This window comes from Alosa sapidissima, chromosome 13 (assembly GCF_018492685.1).
Source record: "Alosa sapidissima isolate fAloSap1 chromosome 13, fAloSap1.pri, whole genome shotgun sequence".
Taxonomy (NCBI): Eukaryota; Metazoa; Chordata; class Actinopteri; order Clupeiformes; family Clupeidae; genus Alosa; species Alosa sapidissima.
Window position 1 is genome coordinate 23,198,014 of NC_055969.1, and position 22,344 is coordinate 23,220,357.

Genomic DNA, 22,344 nt, shown 5'->3' on the forward strand with positions numbered 1-22,344 from the left:
TGTATTCATGGGTTTCATCCGGTCCCTTTCCACAGGTGTTTAAAATCAAGCACCTAGATTATGAATGCAGACTGCATTCTGCTTGATTAACACACCTGTGGAAAGGGACCTGATGAAACCCATGGATAACTGCATGTCCCATTCATTTACTTTAAATAGCAACAGCTTACACAATCATAAAGAGTCGCTGACTCGTGTCATCATGAGCGACCTTACTCAGCGAAACCATTTCAGAGGGCAACTTTTTTCGTTTATCTATCGGGTCAGAAATAATGATAAACCGTAAAATCCCCTTTCTGGGGTTATCTGAAGAGAGGTTAAGTCAAACTATTGAAGGCGGGGATTTGGGAAGGGTCTAACCTGCATGCACATTGACGATAGGTAACTTGATGATTTCTAACTAGGCTACTTCAGAATAGCTTGTTCCTTATTTTGGAGCAGTGACAAAAGAGAGTTTGCGACAGTTTGACAGACAGTGTTTTGACCTCATCATAATGCTTTATGCGCGGTGAGATTATCAATCTATAGGCTAAGCGGCAAACGGTTAGTAGCCTAATTTACCATTTCTGTTCCCAAAAAAACTGCGTAACTTTTTCTGTTATATATACATCTGTCTTACAGTCAGAAGTCAAAGAGGCTATAAATGACAAAAGTTATCCCATACGGTTTTTTTTTTCTTTCAGTGTTCGAGCGTTTTGACTGTAGCCTATTAAGTCCTCTAATTAATAATTGCCTATTTATGACTTCTTTAGACGCGTTACGAGGCAGACTGTATGATGCATCAGGCTATTTTTCTAAATGAATTCAGGAAAAGATATGTTCCACTAGCTGTTTGAACAATTAAGACACTGATTAACTACATACATAGGTTTCTATATTCCTGTGTCAACAACAGCTTATCAGACTGCTCAGCCTCAGTCAAGGGAACAACTCTTCTGGTATTGTTTATTGATTTGGATGTAGGCCTATTGATTATTATTTATTGATTTAAAAGGCATACCATGTGTTGGTATTGATGACGGGTAAATGTGTTTTGTACTGGGGATGGACAAAAATAACTTTTGTTTGTTGTTGACTGGTCTGTTGTGCTGGTCTAATCCAGATTCTGTATGTCAACTTCTGTCTAACATGGTTGTTATAATAGGGTTAATATATTACTTTTTTACTTATACCACTTTGCACAGGTGAGGGACAATTGAAACGGTTGTTTACTTGATTAATGTTTTTTTTCCTTGTAGCGTAAATATCACTTGAGATTGACAAAGGCGCTGGCACCATGAGCAGTAAGAGCTGCAAGAGCTCGTGTGAGCCGGTGCGACCTCACTGGTTCTACCGGCAGCCTGCCGGGGAGAAAGAGCCCTGGCTCCCCCTCAGCTACGAGGACTCACAAAAGCTGGAGGAAGCGCACGGTGAGTAAACCGGTCCCTAGTGGCAGCGCAGCTGTCTGAAGCTTCCAAAGGCATGTGAGAGCTGAGCTCATCTCATTGAATCAGTCAGGGACTTGTTTCTCATGGCCTAGTGCTCTTTGAACTGATATTCTTTTTCTTTGAGCTCCTACTGTAGCTCTTCTGAAACTGACATTAAATCTGTTAGACTCACAGCCCCAACTTAAATCTCAAAAAGGAAAGGATAACAGTGTGGAATTCATCAATGCTGCTGATGGCACATCACTAAATGTCATCAAACCTCTGATCTTTTAAGTCCATACCTCTTGTCTTTACTGCATTGGTTGAGATGGTGCCATTTGTGGTGTGAACCTTGTCAGCCAGCACTGTTGCCCCGTTCCACAGCCATCATTACTTTTTTTGAATACAGTGAGTGAGTGTGTGAGTGTGAGTGAGTGGTGATGTGACTGCGGTTGGTCGGTTTTGTGTGCCAGTGTGGAGTAAGGAGGTGGGGAGCGAGCGGGACGTGGTGGTGCCAGTCGAGGGCAGACGCTACGACGTGCGCCTGAAGGAGCGCAGCCGCCACGCCGTGTACTGGACCGAGCCGCCCTCCGAGGTCCGGCGGTGCTTATGGTTCTACAAGGGGAACAAGGAGAGCGCCTACACCCCTTACAGTGAGAACACCAGCCAGGTTCTGGAGGTGAGTGAGAGGCCCAGTCCAAGGATCTGTAGGCCCAAGCTGTCACTGGCTGACTGAGACTGATCAGAGCGTTACTGCAGGGAGTGAAGTGAACACCAGCATCTCAGGTCTGTGGAAGAAAGTAACGAAATGGAAATGAAATTATTTAGCAGACGCTTTTGTCCAAAGCGACATACAAATACAATAGGTGCGACATACAAATTCAACAATACCATAGTTAAATTTTACAGTAAACAAGTTAAAAAGTTGGTAAGACTACACCAAGGAGAACAACAATAAAAAAATGACAATGTCAATTCAATCTATAGCCTAATGAAAATAAATACATACTATAAATACTATACAAACCATAATGCATAAGAAACGCTTAATAAATGAGATGTTTTATTATGATCAGGTTGGATTGGAGTTGGACTGCTACATTCAGCATAATTCTGTGAGGAGAAGAATCATGGTCCAGCACCATTTTGACAAGAAGTAGTATAGCAATCTTATAACCATAAATTATTCACATGAAACAAAATGATTAGAGCGTAATTAGACCACTGTAGTTTTTCACTTCAGCTTGCTGAGGGAGCGCAGCTTTCGATTTTCTGCCAAAAACTAAAATGTAGTGTGGACTAACTAATGATTGCTAAAGCTATTTATTGATCCAAGTGTCGCTGCTGATGCAGGAGTCCTACCAGACAGCTGTGGCCCAAAATGAATGGAAGAAGAAGGTGATGCTCCCCACAGGAGAGACCATATTTCTGCAGAGTCCCAAGGTATGATTTCATCTTTAGATATCAATGTGTTATTTAGCAGACACTCTTACATAGAGCAACCAATGACAGCCACGTACAGTGAAGTACTGACGGGGAGATTCTCCATGGAGTAACCTAGTGTCAAGTGCCTTCCTTCCAATGTTGCCAGCCCCTTGGATCGAACTCACATGTCACTTAGATAGATAGATAGATAGATACTTTATTGATCCCCAGGGGAAATTCAAGGTCTCAGCAGCATACAGACAACACATACACATTCTTTAAAAGCAGAAAAAGTAATTAAAGTATATAATATAAAAACACAACTAAGCAATAAGGACAGTAGAAGATAAAGAATATACTAAAATACAAATTATACTAACACTTAATATAAATCAATTCTAAAAACAGTATCCACATAGTGGTGATTAATCAATCAGAGGCGCTTGCAATGACTGAGGCAGGGACTGAGCCTGTGATTGTCTGTACATAGTAAGGTAAGGTAAGGTGCTCTATGTGAACGAGTGTCATGATGATAGTGCAATGGTGATAGTGGTCATGGTGATAATGCAAATGAGTAAGTCCAACAGTGCAACAATGCAGAAATAAAGTCTATATATTTAACTATTTTAAGAAAAGTGTGGCCACAGTTCGGCTGTGGCATGGAGGGAGGGGTTATGCACATGTGCTAATATAGCACGCAAACAGTGAGGCAGAAAGACAGTGGTAAAAGTGGCTAGTGGACAGACAGTATCCAAACATGGAGGGGGTGACGAGGCAGACAGACTATGCAGAGAAGTCTATCTCTCCTCTTCCCTATAAGTGAAGCATTGAACAGTTCAATGGCCCTGGAACAACTTCATGTGTTCCATTTGGACAATAGACGACAGGACACAGACAGCTGAGTTTAAAAGAAAAACATGTTACAGAGCACAGTGCACCAGCACACCATTTGTCCTTGAAAACATCAATTGCCCTTGTTAATCTATAAAAATAAGTCAACAGTAACTCTCGACTTGACTAAATTCTTGAAAACTGCAACATCATCTCCAGCTTTCTGCTGCACCTTGTTTTTCCTGCTTAGATGAATAGCCAGCTTCGCCTGGCCATTAATGAAATTGATGAGTTCACACTTTGACATCTGTCTCTGATTATAAAAAACCAAGTATAAAACTTTTGCTTTGTGAACCTTGTTCCCATAGAATAAAACAAAGGGCTCAACACACAAAATAAAGGGGAAAGCCTATTGCAATCCATAAAACAGTGATGAATAGTCTCCCTGTCAGAACAAAAAGGACACATGTCACTCAGTGCAGGATTTATCACAGATACCAAAGCATTAACAGCAATAGCACCATGCCAGATCCTCCACTGAAGATCCCCAGTTCTTTTGGTCAGTGGGGACTTGTAAATCACTCTCCACACAGGTTTCATTTTATCATCAATGCCCAACCTATCCCTCCAAACATTGTCCATCCTACCCCTGAGAGTGGTTTTGGTTTTGAACACCTTCACCAGATTCTTGTACAGAACTTTCCCACTAGCTGAACACAAAACAATACTGTCCTGGTCCCCAGAAACTAGCAGCGGACTAGCATGACCACATTCTAGCAAAGCAGGTGAAAGTAAGACTGTTGGAAAAACATCCCTATCGTCACAAAGAACATTACCCTTGTCCCAGTCCTCCAAAAGACTTTTCTCCTGGCAACTCAGGGACCCCTTTAAGCTTGTCAATAAATCACTTCACATACCCCTCAGACCCAAAAAGGAGGCTACCGCCTGAACATTCTGGAAATTGCAACCTGCCCCGTCAACAATTTGCCGGAGTTGCAGGGCTCCCTTCTCAAAAAGCAAGGCTGTGAGACCAGGAAAATCACACAATGCATCAAAACGTGACCCCAACACAATCGGCTCCTCAAGTAGCTAGTGAACAGAGGATAACCCTCCAGCCCACTGACGGGTAAAAAGTCCCCAAACCCTAAAAAGACTTTTGTAGAAAGGTGGTAGTCCATTAAACCCAAGTCGCTCACTGTCCATTTGAAACAGAGCCGTGTCCAGGCCCAGCACAGTGTGAGCCAGCGGCCTCCAGGCCACAGTAGTCGAAGCAGTGAGCAGCCGCTGGACGAACTGAAATCGATAAGTGTCCCTCCTGCTAGACAGGCTGACGAGTCCTTGTCCCCCATCATCCTTTGAGAGAAAAAGAACTGCCTGTGGGACCCAGTGCAGTTTGTCCCAAAAAAAGTTCACCACTTCCTTCTGCAAGCTTTCCAGTAGTCCAGCAGGGGGTTCCATACAGGCAAGTTTATGCCATAACGCAGAGGCCACTAGATTGTTTATTATAAGTGCCCGCCCCCTATATGACCGTTGGGGAAGTAGCCACTTCCATTTCCCCAGGCGGCCTTCCACCTTATCCAAGACCCCTTCCCAGTTCTTTTGGACAAAAATGTCATTACCCAAAAAAACACCCAAATACTTAAACCCTTCTCTTTTCCACACCAGCCCACCAGGCAACCCAGAGCACCTCTCCTCCCACTCCCCAAACCAAATGGCTTCACTCTTTCCCCAGTTCACCTTCGCAGATGATACATGTTGAAAATCCAAAACAGTTTTATTTAACATAATGACATCATCTTTACCATTAACAAACACAGTCACATCGTCTGCATAAGCAGACAAAAAGAAACGATCATTACAATGAGGCAAAAGAACACCCCCCAAAACAGTACGAAGCTTGTGAAGCAGCGGTTCAATGGCAAGAGAGTACAACATGCCAGACATTGGGCACCCCTGCCTGACCCCTCTCTTGACTCTGAAAGGAGCACTCAGACCCCCATTCACTTTCAGCACACTTTCAATATTACAATAAAGAGCTTTTACCATATTCATAAAAACGGGACTAAAACCAAAGGACGCTAAGGCGGCCCACAAAAACTCATGCTCCACACGGTCGAAGGCCTTTTGCTGATCCAAGGAAATCAACCCCATATCGATACCCAGATCATGTGAGACATCCCACAAGTCCCTTACCACATTCACATTGTCAAAAATAGACCGCTCAGGTATACAGTAGGATTGATCATTGTGGACCACCTGACCAATCACCTCCCTCAGCCTCAAAGCTAAAGCCTTGGACAGAATTTTCATGTCTGAGCATAATAAGGACACAGGACGCCAGTTCCCAATGTCCCGCAGGTCACCTTTCTTGGGCAAAAGGGTGATAACTGCCCTGCGGCAGCTAAGGGGCAAACACCCCTCCTCCAGGCTCTCCCGCAGCATTGCCAGGAGATCCTCCCCAATGCAGGGCCAAAAGACTTTGTAGAACTCAATGGGTAACCCATCAATCCCAGGAGACTTACCACTGGCCATGCCCATAAGGGCCTTTTCAAGCTCCGGGAGCGTAAGAGTCATGTCAAGTGCAGCATAACACTCTTTCGCCACTTTGGGCAGTCCAGTAAAGAAAGAGCTGGACAGGATATCACTCGACACTAACTCACAGTCATACAGCTTAGAGTAAAACAGTCTCGCATAGTTACGAATCTGAGCAGGTTCAGACAGGTCCTGGCCAAATTCAGACCTCAAACTATGGATCAACCTACTCTGACCATTTTTCCGTTCCAAATTAAAGAAAAACCTGGACGGAGCATCCATCAGGGTAACGCTCTGAAAGCGGGAGCGTACAAGCGCCCCCTGTGCCCTGACACCCAGTAGGTCAGTAAGTCTGCCCTTCTTCTCCTCAAAGAGCTGAAACTGCTCCGTGGACATCCCAGACTTCTGCAAGTTCAAGATATCATGTTCTAAACCTTGAAGTGAGAGAATGATATCCTTAGTAACGCTTAAGGTATACTGTTGGCAGAAAAGCTTAATCTGAACCTTGCCATGGTCCCACCATTCCCGCAAGGAGGAAAAAGAGCCTTTTTGTAGGCTAAAAATCCCCCAAAAAAACATAAAAGTCTCCTTGAAATGGTCATCCACTAAAAGTGAAGTATTAAAACACCAATACGCACTCCCAGGCCTAAAAGCCTTAATTCTCACACTGCAAACTACAGCACAATGATCAGAAAAACCCGTTGGCAAAATATGACATGATACTAAACTATTGAGATGCTGCCTGAAAATGTAAATTCTATCCAAACGAGCTAAGGAAATATAATTCTCTCTACTATGAGTCCATGTGTACTGTCTGGTGTTCTGATGCAAAGTTCTCCATGTGTCCTGCAGCTCATGGGTATTAATCAACTGTCGTACTGCCAGCTGTGAGGGAGTATGAGGTTCCAAGTGATTCCTATCCAATCGATCATCAACAGTGCAATTAAAATCACCACCCATAAAAACAAGACTGTCCGGATCCAGGTCACTGAACACCTCATCAAGCTTACTAAAAAAACGCACCCTCTCTGCCCCATTCGTTGGTGCATACACATTTACAAAAAACATTACACAGTCATCAAAAACGGCCCTGACTGTCAAAAGTCGGCCTGGAACTACTTCCTCTACGTGGCAAGAAAGAGGTATGGACAACTTTGAAAATAAAATCGCCACACCTCCGCTTACAGAGGATTTATGACTAAAAACAATTTGGCCATCCCATTCCCTCCTCCATTCCAACTCGTTAACATTATCACTATGAGTTTCTTGCACCAACATAACATCCGCCCGTTTCAGGGTGATGAAATCAAAGAAAGTTAACCTCTTCGCTTTGTCCCGTGCACCGTTTAAATTCAGGGTGCAGATTCGAAACGTATTCATCATACTGATGTCACCGGGGGCGGGGAAGACGACTCCCGTACCTGTCTCCTAAGCTTTGTCAGGAACTTTCGGAGGCGCGCAGTCTCCTTATTAGTGAAAGCACGCTCTCTTATCAGACGGGAAACATCATTAATAAATTGACCGCAATCGGAAAAGTACTGTTCAACCTGAACGTTACGCAGCCCTTTCGTATCACGTAGAAAGCGGCTTATGTCTTCTGCTTTATGCTGCATTGGTAGCCCCTCACCAGATGCGGCGAGGTCTCCCAACGAGCAGTCCGACATGTCAGAGAAAACAGACTCATTGTCGCTATCATCAGTCGGGCGCACCTCTTCCTTCTTTGCCTTACTAGCGTTCCCCTCCTCCTGCTCACTCTTTCTCTTTACCGGGATTTTAAATGTGACCATTTCAACATCTTGCACAGACGCCTGTGAGCCCGAAGCTCCAACGCCATCATCAAAACAAATGTCCTCTAAAGGCCTATGCACCGTATTACTCCCGCTTAACGCGGCAAGCTCCTTATTTATCAGGTCATTCACTGTCACGCTGGCATCAATTAAACCAGCCACCGGAGATGTGCCATCTACGGCCACAGAATCATGTGTGGCCACAGGACCAAATTCAACTAGTTCTGCCCCAGACGGGCCACTATCCACCCCAATTCGCTCCGATAACAGACCGACAGCGGACGGGGGGCGAGTCGTGGAAGAATCATTCACAACTGGATCAGCCAAGCCACTTGCGGATGGGGGACGAGTTGAAGGGGAACCCTCACTCGGTTCAGCCAAGCCAGTCGCTGGCTGTCCTGCACTGTCACTCTTATGTCTTGAGCAGTCTCGAACGACATGACCCACACCTCCACAGTGAAAACACTTCAGGGCTGAGTCCGACGTAGCAAAAACCACATACTCAAAACCACTAATTTTAAATTTAAGCACCAGATTAAGCTCTGCCTCACCGTCATTTAGCACCATATACACCTGCCTTCTAAACGACACCACATGTTTCAAAAGGGGCGATTTACAACCCAGGGAAATCTTCCTTATAGATGAAACCAGCCGGCCGAACCGCTGTAACTCCCGTTCAATCAGTTCATCTTTAATGAAAGGTGGAACATTAGAAATGATCACTTTCTTAGATGGGCAACTGAGAGGGAGTACAGGCGTCAGTGTGTTGTTTATTTCTACACCTGTCGCAACTACCTCCCTTGCTTTTGCAACTGTAGCCTACCAAGAAAAATCACAATCGCTTTGTTCATGCGAGAGGCCGATTTAACATATCCATGGCCAACAACGTGACCCACCACCAAACTACATTCTTCAACACTTGCGGAACAAACAATTCTCACGCCATGCTGTCTCGTTAAATGATCGAAATCCATTGTTCCCGCAGCAGCCCCGCTCCAAACAGGAGCCGCAGACTCGGCGGGAGAGCAAACTACAAAAAAAACGCAAACTAAAAAAAATCTACAGCGACACTAGAGTTAGTGCTAAATACAAAAAACAGGAAAACACGGAAATAAGACGCACAAAAGTTAGAAGTTAGAAAGACGGTTTCAAAGAGATTCCACTCACGCTCAAGCACTCACTCCGCACATGCGCAGAGAGAGAGACACAGAGGCAGAGACAGACACACACTCATGACTGGTGTTGTCCCAACATGTCCTCCTCAGATTATCACACAGCTCCCGTCCACCCCAGACAAAGACAAACAGCCGGCCTCCCCCACAGAGCCGACCCCGCCGAGGGTGTTGGAGAGAGGGCTGGAGAACATGCAACTGGACGTGCACGAAGGTACAGTAGCCTAGGTGATGCATCTATGGCAACTGCATCCAACCCCTGCCAAACCTGTGCCAACCATATCCAAACCCATGCAAAACACATCTAAAGCCATGCAAAACACGTCCAACGTTGTGCCAAATACATCCAAACCCTTATCAACTACATACATTTGTGTGTGGTGTGTGTGTGTGTGTGTGTGTGTCTGTCTCCACATTTGGAGAAGAAGGTGTTGTGTGTATCCAAAACATGTTTTGCTGCTGTTTTATTATTGTCAATAGAGTCATATTACTGAGTCTTGTCTGAGCAATTACTGCACCTGTAAAATGTGTGTCCTTATGTGTATTTATTCTGAAATGTGGTGTGTGTTTGTTATTATATACGTGTGTGTGTGTTTTTGTATACGTGTGTGTGTGTGTGTGTGTGTGTGTGTGTGTGTGTGTGTGTGTGTGTTTTTATATACGTGTGTGTGTGTGTGTGTGTGTGTGTGTGTGTGTGTTCCTAAGGGGAGCCTGAGACAGTGGACCACTTGGTGTTCATGGTGCACGGGATTGGCCCAGCGTGCGACCTGCGTATGCGGACTCTGATACAGTGTGGTGAGTCTCACACACACCTCCCCTCTGAAAACCCCACGCCACCCCCCACCAGGACTCTAGTGCATAGTGGTGAGTCTCTCAGATCCCCCTCTGAAAGCCCCCCAACACACGCACAGACACACACACACGCACACACACACACATACCTACCTCAACTCGGCTATCTGCTTCTCTGAGCTCTGCTGCTGTAGAGAGTGTATGGTGGATCATGTCATGGGAAACAATTTTATTATATTTTATATATATTTTTTTTAATACAGCTCTTCACAATGCTAGTAGAACGCTCAATTGACTTGAATGGGATTTCCCAGCGTTTTTACAGTGAAATGTGCACCATGTAATGACCGCTGAAACATATAATGACCGCTGTCAATAGCAACGGGTTTGTGCTTCTAAATCACGCATTTCATATCACTCCGCAAGTAGTCCGATCACTTCTCGCAAAGGAACTTCATTCAAAAGTGAAAATATGTCCCTTCAGGGCAAAGTAAGACCCCTTCACTGCGTGTCAGGGTCCGGTTTGCCCTGTCGAAACTTATTTTCCCGATAATGACCGGTGTTCTATACATTATCCCTTACGTAATTAATAACTTTGGCATTATTAGGCACATCCCTCTTCTTTTGTGTTTTGACTGCTTTCTGGATTTTTAATCTCTCTCTCTCTCTCTCTCTCTCTCTCTCTCTCTCTCTCTCTCTCTCTCTCTCTCTCTCTCTCTCTCTCTCTCTCTCTCTCTCTCTCTCTCTCTCTCTCTCTCTCTCTCTCTCTCTCTCTCTCTCTCTCTCTCTCTCTCTCTCTCTCTCACACACTGTGGTCACTGTGTAGTGAATGACTTCCGCAGTGCGTCTCTGTGTCTGATCAACTCCCACTTCCGTCAGACGGCAGAGGGTCCGTGTCAGATGGGCCGCGTGGAGTTCCTTCCCATCACCTGGCACACCGTGCTGCATGAAGACACCGGCGTGGACAAGTGAGCGAGCTAACCTTTCCCAGGACTACTAGTGCACGCACACACACACACATGGGACTAGGTTAGAGATGTTTACTAGGTCACACTGGTCTAATGGTCTGTCCACATGCGCGCACACACACACATTGTTCTAACCGTCTGTCCACACACACACACTCTCTCCACAGAGACATGGAGCGGATCACGCTGCCCAGCATCAGTCTGCTGCGTAAGTTTGGGAACGACACCATCCTAGACGTGCTCTTCTACAACAGCCCCAAGTACTGCCAGGTCATCGTGGACGCGGTCGCCACGGAGATCAACCGGCTGCACCGACTCTTCCTCCAACGGCATCCAGACTTCACCGGAGCCGTCTCCCTGGCTGGCCACAGTCTAGGTGCTGAAAATACACCATCACACGCCATAGATTATACCATCTCCTCGACAACATAATCACACCGAATGTAATGACCTCACCAGTACGACACAGCCCCATATATATATATATATATAAAATATATCATCACATACAGCTGACAGCCAGACGAGATGTATCAAGTCAAGTTTATTTATATAGCACATTTCATACACAGAGGTCATTCAATGTGCTTTACATAAACAAAACCAAACGATAATAACAAATAAAAGCATAGAAGGGCAATATAGTCAAAGAATAGTTAAAAGGTAAAGATCATAATAAAAAGAAAACATAAAACACAAGGTAAAATCATTTAAAAATAAAGAATAATTAGTAAGCAAAAACAAAGGCAAAAGTAGTAAAAAAAGTAATAAAAGACAAAGTAGAATAATTATCGAGGCAGATTCAGAATTTGTAACTCGGCACAGTTAGCAGAAAGCGTCTGAGAACAGTTTGGTCTTAAGTCTAGATTTAAAACTGGCTACAGTTGGGGCCTTTTTAATGTCATCCGAAAGTTGGTTCCACAGCTGAGCCGCATAGCAGCTAAAAGCTGCTTCACCATGTTTAGTTCTAACTGTAGGTTTTACTAGCAGGTTTTTCACCTGGGACCTGAGAGGACGAGAAGGTGTGTACTGCTGAAGCATGTCTGACAAGTATTTAGGTCCTGCTCCATTTACTGATTTATAAACAAGCAATAGTCCTTTAAAGTCAATTCTGTGACTTACTGGAAGCCAGTGCAAGGACTTAAGAATTGGAGTAATGTGGTCAGTTCTTTTAGTTTTTGTTAGAGTCCTAGCTGCTGCATTTTGTATCACCTGAAGCTGTTTAATAGTCTTTTTAGGAAGGCCTGTGAACAGTCCATTGCAGTAATCAACCCTGCTGGAGATAAATGCATGAATGAGTTTTTCTAAGTCATGTTTTGACATCAGCCCTCTGAGTTTGACAATATTTTTGAGGTGGTAAAAAGCTGATTTAGTTATCGCTTTCATGTGGCTATTGAAATTTAGATCACTGTCAATTAATACACCAAGGTTTTTAACAGTATCCTTTGCCTTCAACCCTTTTGTGTCAAGGAGAGTGGCAACCCTAAGTCTTTCCTCATTTTTACCAAATATAATTACTTCAGTTTTTTCTTTGTTCAGCTGAAGAAAATTTTGAGACATCCAGGTGTTGATTTGTTCTATACACTGACACATAGATTCAAGAGGACCATAGTTGTTTGGTGATAGAGCTAAGTAAATTTGTGTGTCATCTGCATAGCTATGATATGAAATCAAATTATTTTGAATGATTTGTCTAAGTGGGAGCATATAGAGGTTGAATAATAGTGGCCCCAAGATCGACCCCTGGGGAACACCACAGGTCAAGGACGTTGGTGTTGAGGTACAGTTTCCGATGGCAACAAAGAAGCTCCTTTCTTGTAGATATGATTTTAGCCAGCTGATAACTATGCCTGTAAATCCAACCCAGTGTTCTAGTCTGTGTAGTAAAATATTGTGATCAACAGTGTCAAATGCTGCACTAAGGTCCAGTAGCACTAGGACTGATGTTTTACCTGAATCTGTGTTGAGGCGTATGTCATTGGAAACTTTAATGAGAGCTGTTTCAGTGCTGTGATTTGCCCGAAAACCAGACTGAAAGTAATCAAAATACCCATTTGATGTTAGGAAGGTGGTTAATTGATTAAAGACTACTTTTTCAATAATTTTGCCAATAAAAGGTAGATTGGATATGGGCCTGTAATTGTTTAGCATGGAGGCATCCAGGTTATTCTTCTTGAGAAGTGGCTTTACAACAGCTGTTTTCAGTGACTTAGGAAAAGTGCCAGACAGCAATGATACATTTACAATTTGAAGGACATCCGCCGCTATGAGGTGAAAAACAGTTTTGAAGAAATTGGTAGGCAGAGTGTCTAAGACACATGTGGAAGGGCTGAGATTCTGTACCGTTTTTTCAAGTCTATCAAGCTGAACTCTGACATCAAGTTTAGTTTCCCTCTGTTTGTTGCTGGAAGTTCAGGTTGTTGAATTTGTAATTGAGCAGATATGTTGAGTCTGATTTTGTCAATTTTACCTTTAAAAAAAGATAACTCATTGCATTTATTAGTTGAGAGAAGTTCAGGCGCTAATTGTGAGGGGGGATTTGTTAACTTATCAACAGTTGAAAATAGAATACGAGTGTTATTTGAACTTTTATTGATAATGTTAGAAAAGAAAGACTGTCTTGCTTTGCATATTTCAGAGTTATATGTGCGGAGCATCTCTTCATGGATTTCATAGTGGATCTGAAGTTTGTATTTACGCCATTTTCTTTCAGTCTTCCTACACTCTCTTTTTAGAAGTTTAACTGCTGGATTTTGCCTCCATGGTGCTTTCTGTTTGTCCTTAACTTTCTTGAATTGTAATGGAGCAATGTCATCCATAATGTTTGCCATTTTTGCATTAAAGTGATCAAATAAGTCTTCAGAGTCTGACAGTTGACCTGACTTTAGTGAAAGTGCTTGCTCAAAGAGAGCACTTGTCTGATCATTTATGATTCTCCTTTTTACCATCATAGCTGTGTTTTGAGTGTGTGGGGACATAGACACATCAAAGAACACGCAAAAATGATCAGATAAGGCCAGGTCTTTAACAGCTGTAGAGACATCGAGACCCTTTGTGATAACAAGGTCGAGGGTATGGCCGAGAGAGTGTGTTGGCCCCTGTACATGCTGTGTTAGGGAGAAAGTATCGATTAGTGCAATGAATTCCTTGGCATAATTGTTTTCAGGATTATCCACATGCAAGTTTAGATCCCCTGATATAATAAGACAGTCATACTCTATGCAAACAACTGATAGCAGTTCACCTAGCTCTTCAAGAAAAACTTTAGCTGAATGTTTTGGAGGCCTGTAAATTGTCAGTAATAAAATCTGAGGAGAAGACTTAATGCATGCACACAGATATTCAAATGAAGTAAAGTCACCGAATGACGACTGATTGCACTGAAAAGACGTCTTGAAAATTGTGGCTATCCCCCCACCTCTTTTATTTGCTCTGGTAGCACTCAAGAAACTGAAGTTTGGGGGAGCTGATTTGATGAGAGTAGCAGCACTGTTTGCTTGATCTAACCATGTCTCAGTTAAAAGTAAAAAATCAAGTTTGTGTGTGCAAATTAGATCATGAATTAAGAATGATTTGTTTGAAAGAGATCTGATATTTAGGAGTGCTAGTTTTGCTAGTTTAAGTGTTGGGGAAATATGATCCATGGGGGAAATCTGAGGTTGATGTGGTACGGGTAGGAGATTGGACTGGTTTACCCTATAAGCTCGATGCATTTGTGTTCTATTTCTTGTCAATACAGGAATAGAGAATGGCATGGGCTTACTGGGTCCCGGCATGTTCTCAAAACTACTGTCAGTACCATTTATATTGCAGGGACCCTGAGAATATCATGCAATAGTCATCATATAATTGTCCCCTGCTGCTGCCATCTGTATTTTCCACTGCACATTCCATGCTATATGCCGGCTGAGAAAATGAACTAAGAGGTTGCTGCTGCTTAAGAGATCCTTCTAAACGGGGAGGGGGAGGGCGAGGGGGTGGAGGTGCCCTTCGCTTCTTTGGTGCTAATGATCTTGGGCTAGTAAAACTCTGCATGGCTACTGGTAGCAGTCTCTCCATTCTTGCAGGGAACATCATGTGCTTGGGTGGGGATGGTGATGGGTATTCAGGGGATCCTGTGGAGTTTGAGTGGGTGGTGGGATGAAGGGGTGGGGATGGGGATGGGAGATTAGGGGGGTTTGTGTGGCCTGGGGAGTTTGATTGGGTGGGGACGTGATTGGGTGTGGGTGGTGATGGGAAATCAAGGATGTTGGGGTTGAAAATTGATCCAGAGTCTCCATCTGCCTGCTGAGGTTTTGGGAAGTTTGTTGCAGATGCTCCGCTTTCAGCATGTATTCCAGTAGTGTATTCCATGTTGTTGTGTTTTTGTGGTGACAAGGAGACGACGGAGGTGGGGAGGGGTATTGGTACTGGTGTTACAACATGACCCTTCCTTTCTGATAGCACCTATCAAAGCTGCTGAGAGGATATCTCCTCATGCTCATCACATCCATTTGTTTGCTGAGATTCCAGGGAGTTTGACGCCAGTGATTGACTTTGAGTCATTTTAGCAGCACCCATCTTATCTTGTCCAGTGGACATGGCTTGGCATTGTTGAGCTGGTTGTTTATGTTTCTCCAAGGTCTGCATTTCAGTGGAGGCTAGCGGGTGGTTATCAGAGGGCCCCACAGCAGGGGAGCTTGGGCATATCTGTTTCAGCCTGTGCAGAGTGTTTTGGTTTAGCTGAGTTGTTGATGTCATCCGCTTGTTCCGTCTGTATGGCCACTGAGCGCTTATCAGAGGCTCGGCTCAAGGTTGGCAGAAAAAATGTTGGGTGCAGGAGAGAGAGGTGATAGTATTCGGTTAAGATCTTGGCCCCAGTCCAACTCAGCTCTGTGCTATTTGGTCTGAAGTATTCCCTGCGATTCCAAAAAAGGTTAAAATTGTCAATCAAATTCATCCCAACTGAAAAGCATGTTTTTGCGAGCCAGGTGTTTAAACTGAATAGTCTGGAAAATACAAAGCTTCCCTCTGCTGGGAGTGGGCCACTGATGAAAATTTGTATTCCAAGCTCATATAGGGCTGAGAAAAGTTCCTTGAAATCTTCTTTGACATACAGCTGTTCTCTGTAGATGTCATTTGCTCCAACATGCACAATGATGCGCTTGATAGTTGCATATTTTGACACCAGTTCTGCAAGCTTGTTTTTTGTGTCAGACACTGAAGCATTTGGGAAACAACATACAATCATCCTTTCCCCATTTATATGTCTCACAGCAAAGTCGCCTAGAACGAGGGTTGTGGGATGAATAGGGGTTGAGTGCTGCTTCTTGTCTGTGCCCATCTTTCTATTGTTGTGGTTTGATCACTGCCTGCTTTGGGTCTGTTCCCTGGGAAATTCCTCTCTCACGTCCCGGAGGCATTCAAATCTGTTCCATAGTGTTGGGGGCTGTGGGCTTCCCTTAGGACCACAAGCCCATTAGTAGTTTGCTGATCTGTCTGTATTTCTGATACGAGGCCTGAAGTTAACATCTGAATTTACTGGTGTTGAGGTAATTACAGTTCTTGTATTACGTTTTTTGGTCTGGCACCTTGCCTGTGCCAAGGCTCTGTACTCACATTTCCCTTTGTGAGGTCGATGCATTCATCTGCTCTATTAGCAGTGATATTAGACTGCTGGGTTACATTCTCTGCATTTCCAGTAGTTGCTGTACTCACTTCATGAGATGCCTCTCGTAGTTCATCTGTCGTTGATGGAAGGGCATGCATCTTTGATTCCAAAGTAGAAATCCTCTGTTCTAGCTCAGTACATTTTCGGCATATGATGGTAGAATGATTAGATTATTGTCCATGTAATGGTATAACGGTGTATTGACTATGTAATTCAGCTATGCGTGTGCTGTGTGTGGAAATTGAGTGGTATGATGTCCTGTTGCAGCTGTGGTCACTGAGTCTTTTTCCTCTGGCAGGTTCTCTCATCCTGTTTGACCTCCTGACCAATCAGAAGACAGACGCTGATGAAGTGATGGCCGAGGAGGTACGGGAGCTGTACACACCAATAGCACAGGGTTCCAGCATCCTCACTCTTAAACCCTCCAGAGACCTTTGCCTTGTGCTCTTTAAATTAATCTTCAAGGTGTTCTCCGTAGCCTTCACAAGTTGAATGGTTCTAAATAGAACATGTAAAGAACTTTGGCTTATTGGGTCAGTCGTGTTAAACCTAGAAATTTAATATGTTAATATTAGCCAGTGTACATTGGATAGTATCTTCTTATTAAGTGTCTGTCCCATGTTGATGAGGTCATAGGATTGCTCATAGTCACGTAACGTAATGTTATGTAACAGGCTCAGATTATTACAACACCAAGTGTATCTTTGTTTGGCTGGGATGCAAATGTCTTTCTAGATAAGGGGATAAATATAGTAACCACGGGCATCTCTCTATAGAAGTTCTTTCTCCACTCTTTTATGTTGATGCCTCCACCTAGTGGCTTTTGAGTGAATTACACTCTAAAACACCAAGAATTCCAAACATCCTTCTAAATCCCATTTAGTGTGATTTTCAAATGATAGATTAGATCAGACATGGTGTTTGGAGAAACGTTTTCCTCCTTCCATACAGAGATAGTTTGGCCAAGTAAATAGATATAGCTGCTTTCAACCGGATATTGTTGCTATACTGTGTTGGTATGTTAGTAGCCTATGTCAGAATTCCTCTGTCAATAATTGAGATCTCTTGATTCTGCTTCATAAATAATCAGTAGACAGCAGCTGGATATGACCTGTACCCATATATGGGAGTATGAGAGTGATCTCGCATCACAATCTTACATTGTAATCCTGTGTCGGACTTCATCAACATCACATTCTGCATTACAATCTTGCATTGTAATCATGTGTCGGACTTCATCAACATCAGAAAATGTGTTGACGTTTGCATGTCATATTTCCTGCAGTCAGAGAGCAGCGGTCAGTCAGAGTCAGGCGCCTCTGAGCCTCAGGTTGGCGGGCCTGTAAGCCTGGAGGACGTCCTGGTGGGGAGGGGGCTGGAGGATCACTTCCGAGTTCTTCACCGGGAGCAGGTGGACACAGAGTCCCTGGTTAGTGCGGCACACCAAGTGTACTGCGTGCAATTTTATTAAACTCTTTATTTTTCTCTTCTTCCTATCACTTCTCTAGCGGTTTTCTCTGTCTTCTTAGAACTTCTCTGTTCCTTTCTTTTTTTTACTATAAACAGTCCATCTACTCAGTTTTTATCTATCTATCTAGTCCGTAATGTTGAATTAAGCATGAGCTAGCGTACCAGTCACTGTGGTATCTTTCTCTTACACTGTCCCTCTCCCTCTCTCTAAATAGCTTCTCTGCTCAGAAAATGACTTGAAGGACCTCGGAATTCCTCTAGGACCTCGCAAGAAAATTTTGGACTTGGCAAAGAAATGGAAGGTCTCAGACTATTCTATTAAAAGACACCCCCTCCTAGCACGCATCCTCTCTCTCTCTCTCTCTCTCCCTCTCCCTCTCCCTCTCTCTCTCTCTCTCTCTCTCTCTCTCTCTCTCTCTCTCTCTCTCTCTCTCTCTCTCTCTCTCTCTCTCTCTCTCTCTCTCTCTCTCTACACCCCTTAACTACGCCTCTGCCTTGTGGCTATGGAAAATGCTCAGCTCATGTTCTGACTTATTGTGCAACTTCCTCTGAGCGTCGAGACAATAAGGAGTTCTCTGCACACACGCCAGGTCCATGGAGCCGGTGCAGGCCAGATAAAATGCTATTGTCTGTGTGTGTGTGTGCATTGTTGTTGTTGTTATTGAAACAGTTCTTCCCTTTTCCCTGCCATGTTCCACAGCGTTCTAGAGCAGGGACCTCTCCGCCGGTTCTGAACGGGCCGGCGGCCCAGGAGGGTCTTACGCAACACTGGACACATATCCCAGAATGTTCCAACACCACCTCTATCAGCTACCAGTGTTCCAACGTGGGCATTGGACAGGTGCATAACACTGATATGACAAGTGGTTTACACTAATAATGTCACAATAATAAACAGATTGTTCAATGTGCTACACTAATGTATGTAATTTAAACTCATAAACTGAACATATATATTACACATACATACATACTATTATGGTAATGTGTATGATTTCATATACATGTAATACACTTTTGGTACTAATACATTATTCAAACTACAGTATATTTTGACATATACTGTATGAAAGGTTCAATACCTTCACCAGTCCCTAAAAAAATGAACTGAAAGATATTTAACTGCCAAGCCTTATTTGAACAGAAATGTTCAAAGCTGGGGAAGTGGTCTTGATAGTTGACTAATACAACAAACACTTAAAATGTTTCATTGTGTGTGTGTGTTTGTTATCCATCATCAAAGGCAGTAACCATGGAGACAAGCCAGAGAGTTCCTCTGGAATCTCCAAAGCTCCTACTGTTTTCCTCAGAGTGTAGGCGACTGGCCGCCAGCTTGTGCTTACGCTCAATCATTTGGCTGACACTTTTAACCAGAGTGACTTACAATTATTGCAAGGGCCACTCTCCCCAGAGCAACTTGGGGTTAAGTGTCTGCCTTGCTCAAACTCTTCTGGTCACTGCATGTTAGCCCAGCTCCGCTACGCTATTACCGACCCACAGGTGTCTGCCGGATGTCGTGAACTACCCCCAGCTGACGTCGAGCTATGCTTCTGCTTCCATCCTGCAGGTGTCCGTGAACTACCCCCAGCTGACCTTCTGCCCGCAGGCCTTCTTTGCTCTGGGCTCGCCCATCGGAATGTTCCTGACCGTCCGAGGGCTGAAGAAGATCGATCCGGGCTACAGCCTGCCCACCTGCAAGAGCTTCTACAACATCTACCATCCTGTGAGAAGCCTTACTTCTGCAGTGGCCTTTTCAATCACTCACTTACACAATTACAAACAAATATACAGTATATTACCTAATAACATAATTACAGACATTTACTTTAAAAGCCACTATTGTGACCTGATTACTGTTATATTTAGTATAGTTACTATACATGTTATATGTTTTTTGTTTTGTTATGTTTTGTGTTGAGTTGTATTTTGTTGCTGTATACGTTACGTTATATTGTGTTATGTTATATTGTGGTGTTTTGTGTTACTGTACATGTTATACGCATTGTTTTGTTTTGTGTTGCATTATGGTGTTGTGTTGTGTGGTGTTGTGTTGCATTAGGTTGTGTGGTGTTGTGTTTTATTGTGTTGTGTTGCATTAGGTTGTGTTGTGTTATATTCGTGATATGGACCCTTTCAAGAGTTCCATTATCAGCATCATAGTTGGCCCCACAAGACTTCCTTTTTAACATTCCATATGTTATCTTAATGCAGAGGAAGTAGATTGGGGCCCAAATAGAACGTTCAAGCATTGTTTTTGTTTACCTTGTTGAAAGGGTCCATTAGCGTTGTTTCTGTGTCTCTGTGTTGCAGTATGACCCTGTGGCTTACCGGATCGAGCCCCTGGTTCTGGCGGGCGGTGTGGAGCTACCCCCTGTGCAGATACCCCATTATAAGGGCCGGAAGAGGATGCATCTCGGTAATGCCAGCCACAGCTAGCTCTACCACATAATTACCACTCGCTCTGATGACACAGGAACTCGGAGCTGGCACCCTCCACAGCAACCACAAGCTGACGCTGACGCTTTGAATAACGGTTTGTGTGTGTGTGTGTGTGTGTGTGTGTGTCTGTAGAGCTCAAAGACGGCCTGACGCGGGTGAGCTCAGAGCTGCTGGGTTCTATTCGCACTGTTTGGCAAGTGTTCTCTCAGGTACCCAACTCAGCGCTGCCCCTGGTGGGTGGAGTAAGCGATGCAGCCCTCAACACGTCCTCAGACTCCCAAGATGACAGTAGGTTTCACGCACGCCTGTAAATTCACCACAACAATCATTCAACTCTAAATATGTTCTAATGTTGGCTGTAAATTGAGATCTAAATCCATTTTCAATTAATTGAGAAAATAAAGTAAAATGACATACAGGGTATTTGCCCTTCCAGAAAGATTAGGCATTAAAGCCCATTGTACAGGTCAAGATTTAGAATGAAAATGACTTATGTTCCAGATAATTTCTAAGAGCTTAGAGCTTCTAGAACATATCTTTCTCAGTCAGAACCATTCTAACAGAACGGAACTCTGTGGAACTTATTAGGAATGGAAGTCCAGACTGTTGCTGCGGGAACTGGACCGGAAGCTCTGAGGAAGGACGTTAAGGTTGGAATGCTCAATGGAGGAAGGCGATTTGATTACGTCCTGCAGGAAAAGCCTATCGAGATCTTCAACCAGTATCTTTTTGCTATTCAGAGCCATCTGTGCTACTGGTGAGTGGTTGAGGGACAGCTCTGCAGAGAAACTAGTTGAATGTGTTCAAACTTAACAGCAAAGAGGATTGCATTTGTTGTACGGTATGCAATGCATAATGTTTAATCATTAGTCTGAAACTGTATGTGTTTTGCATTGAGAACAGACCACCAAGCTGACATCTTTTTTGTTCTAAAACTCTTGATTTTTTTTTGCTTCATTTTGTAGTAACCTGTAAAGTTCTACCCTGAGCAGTCTGATTAGTTGGACAGTACTTTTTATCCCTTATCATTAGAAACACGTCCTGTATGTTTGTGCTTTTGTAGGGAGTCCGAGGACACGGTTCTGCTGGTTTTGAAAGAAATCTACGAGAGGCAGAAAGCGGCCACACTGCAGCAGCCAGACCCAGTCATGTGACGCGCTGCTATGCATGGTCACCTCCACCAGCATCAGAGTCATTATTTATATTGACATGTTTACATGACTACATGCAGTGTAGCTGGCCAGGTGCTGACTTTGTGAATCGCAACATATGTGTCAAGACAGCTGGGTCATCTCAGGAGAAGTTCTGGCCATGGATCTTGGACTGACACGGAAGTGTGTGGGCTGAACGTGTCACTGTCGATGCTCTCTCCGTCTGGAGTGTGTCTCAATGCTGGCTTTGAGGCACCCAACCTTCCCCTATCTCTTACTTACACTCTGATCTTACATGTATTTATTATATGTAAACTGCTGGTTGATCCCCCCCACACTCCAGCTCTAACATGCTGCTGAGATAAAGGAGACCTCAAAATTGCATGTTTTGTCATTTTTTGTTGCCTTGGGAATTTACCTACACATAGAGAATAAGGATATATTTTAGGCCTACTGAAATCCAGATGAGTTTAAATTGTTATACAATTATGTTTCACCTCCTATATTTCAATGTATGCTTTACTTGACGCTCCCACAAATTGTACCAGTCTAGAAACTCAGACCATAGAAAATAATTCCCTTTGAGAATGTCTGGAATCTCCTGGCGCTGTTGCAAATTATGACTTTGCTAGCAAACTGTGTCTTTAAGGCAGATTCCAAGCATACATTCCCACTGGGAAGTACGTTCATTTCCCATTTATCCGAGGCCGAATACGCCACA

At 43.7% G+C, this 22,344-nt stretch overlaps 1 protein-coding gene across 5 annotated transcripts; it reads left to right on the forward strand.

Annotated features, from left to right (window-relative positions):
- The first annotated feature begins 134 nt into the window (after positions 1 to 134).
- On the forward strand, positions 135 to 22,005 carry ddhd2 (DDHD domain containing 2). Of its 5 annotated transcripts, none has more exons than XM_042058875.1 (17): positions 135 to 381; positions 1,239 to 1,409; positions 1,880 to 2,085; positions 2,760 to 2,849; positions 9,247 to 9,367; positions 9,859 to 10,017; positions 10,772 to 10,913; positions 11,081 to 11,289; positions 16,862 to 16,929; positions 17,849 to 17,992; positions 18,249 to 18,335; positions 18,734 to 18,874; positions 19,601 to 19,756; positions 20,344 to 20,449; positions 20,605 to 20,760; positions 21,061 to 21,229; positions 21,536 to 22,005. In XM_042058875.1, the coding sequence occupies exons 2-17, from the start codon at positions 1,277 to 1,279 to the stop codon at positions 21,624 to 21,626; spliced, it is 2,178 nt and encodes a 725-aa protein (XP_041914809.1). In that variant the 5' UTR covers positions 135 to 381; positions 1,239 to 1,276; the 3' UTR covers positions 21,627 to 22,005. The 5 variants fall into 5 exon arrangements, with proteins under 5 accessions (XP_041914809.1, XP_041914813.1, XP_041914811.1 ...); XM_042058879.1 differs by having other exon boundaries at positions 137 to 381; positions 9,859 to 9,948; XM_042058877.1 differs by having other exon boundaries at positions 158 to 237.
- Positions 22,006 to 22,344: the final 339 nt, after the last annotated feature.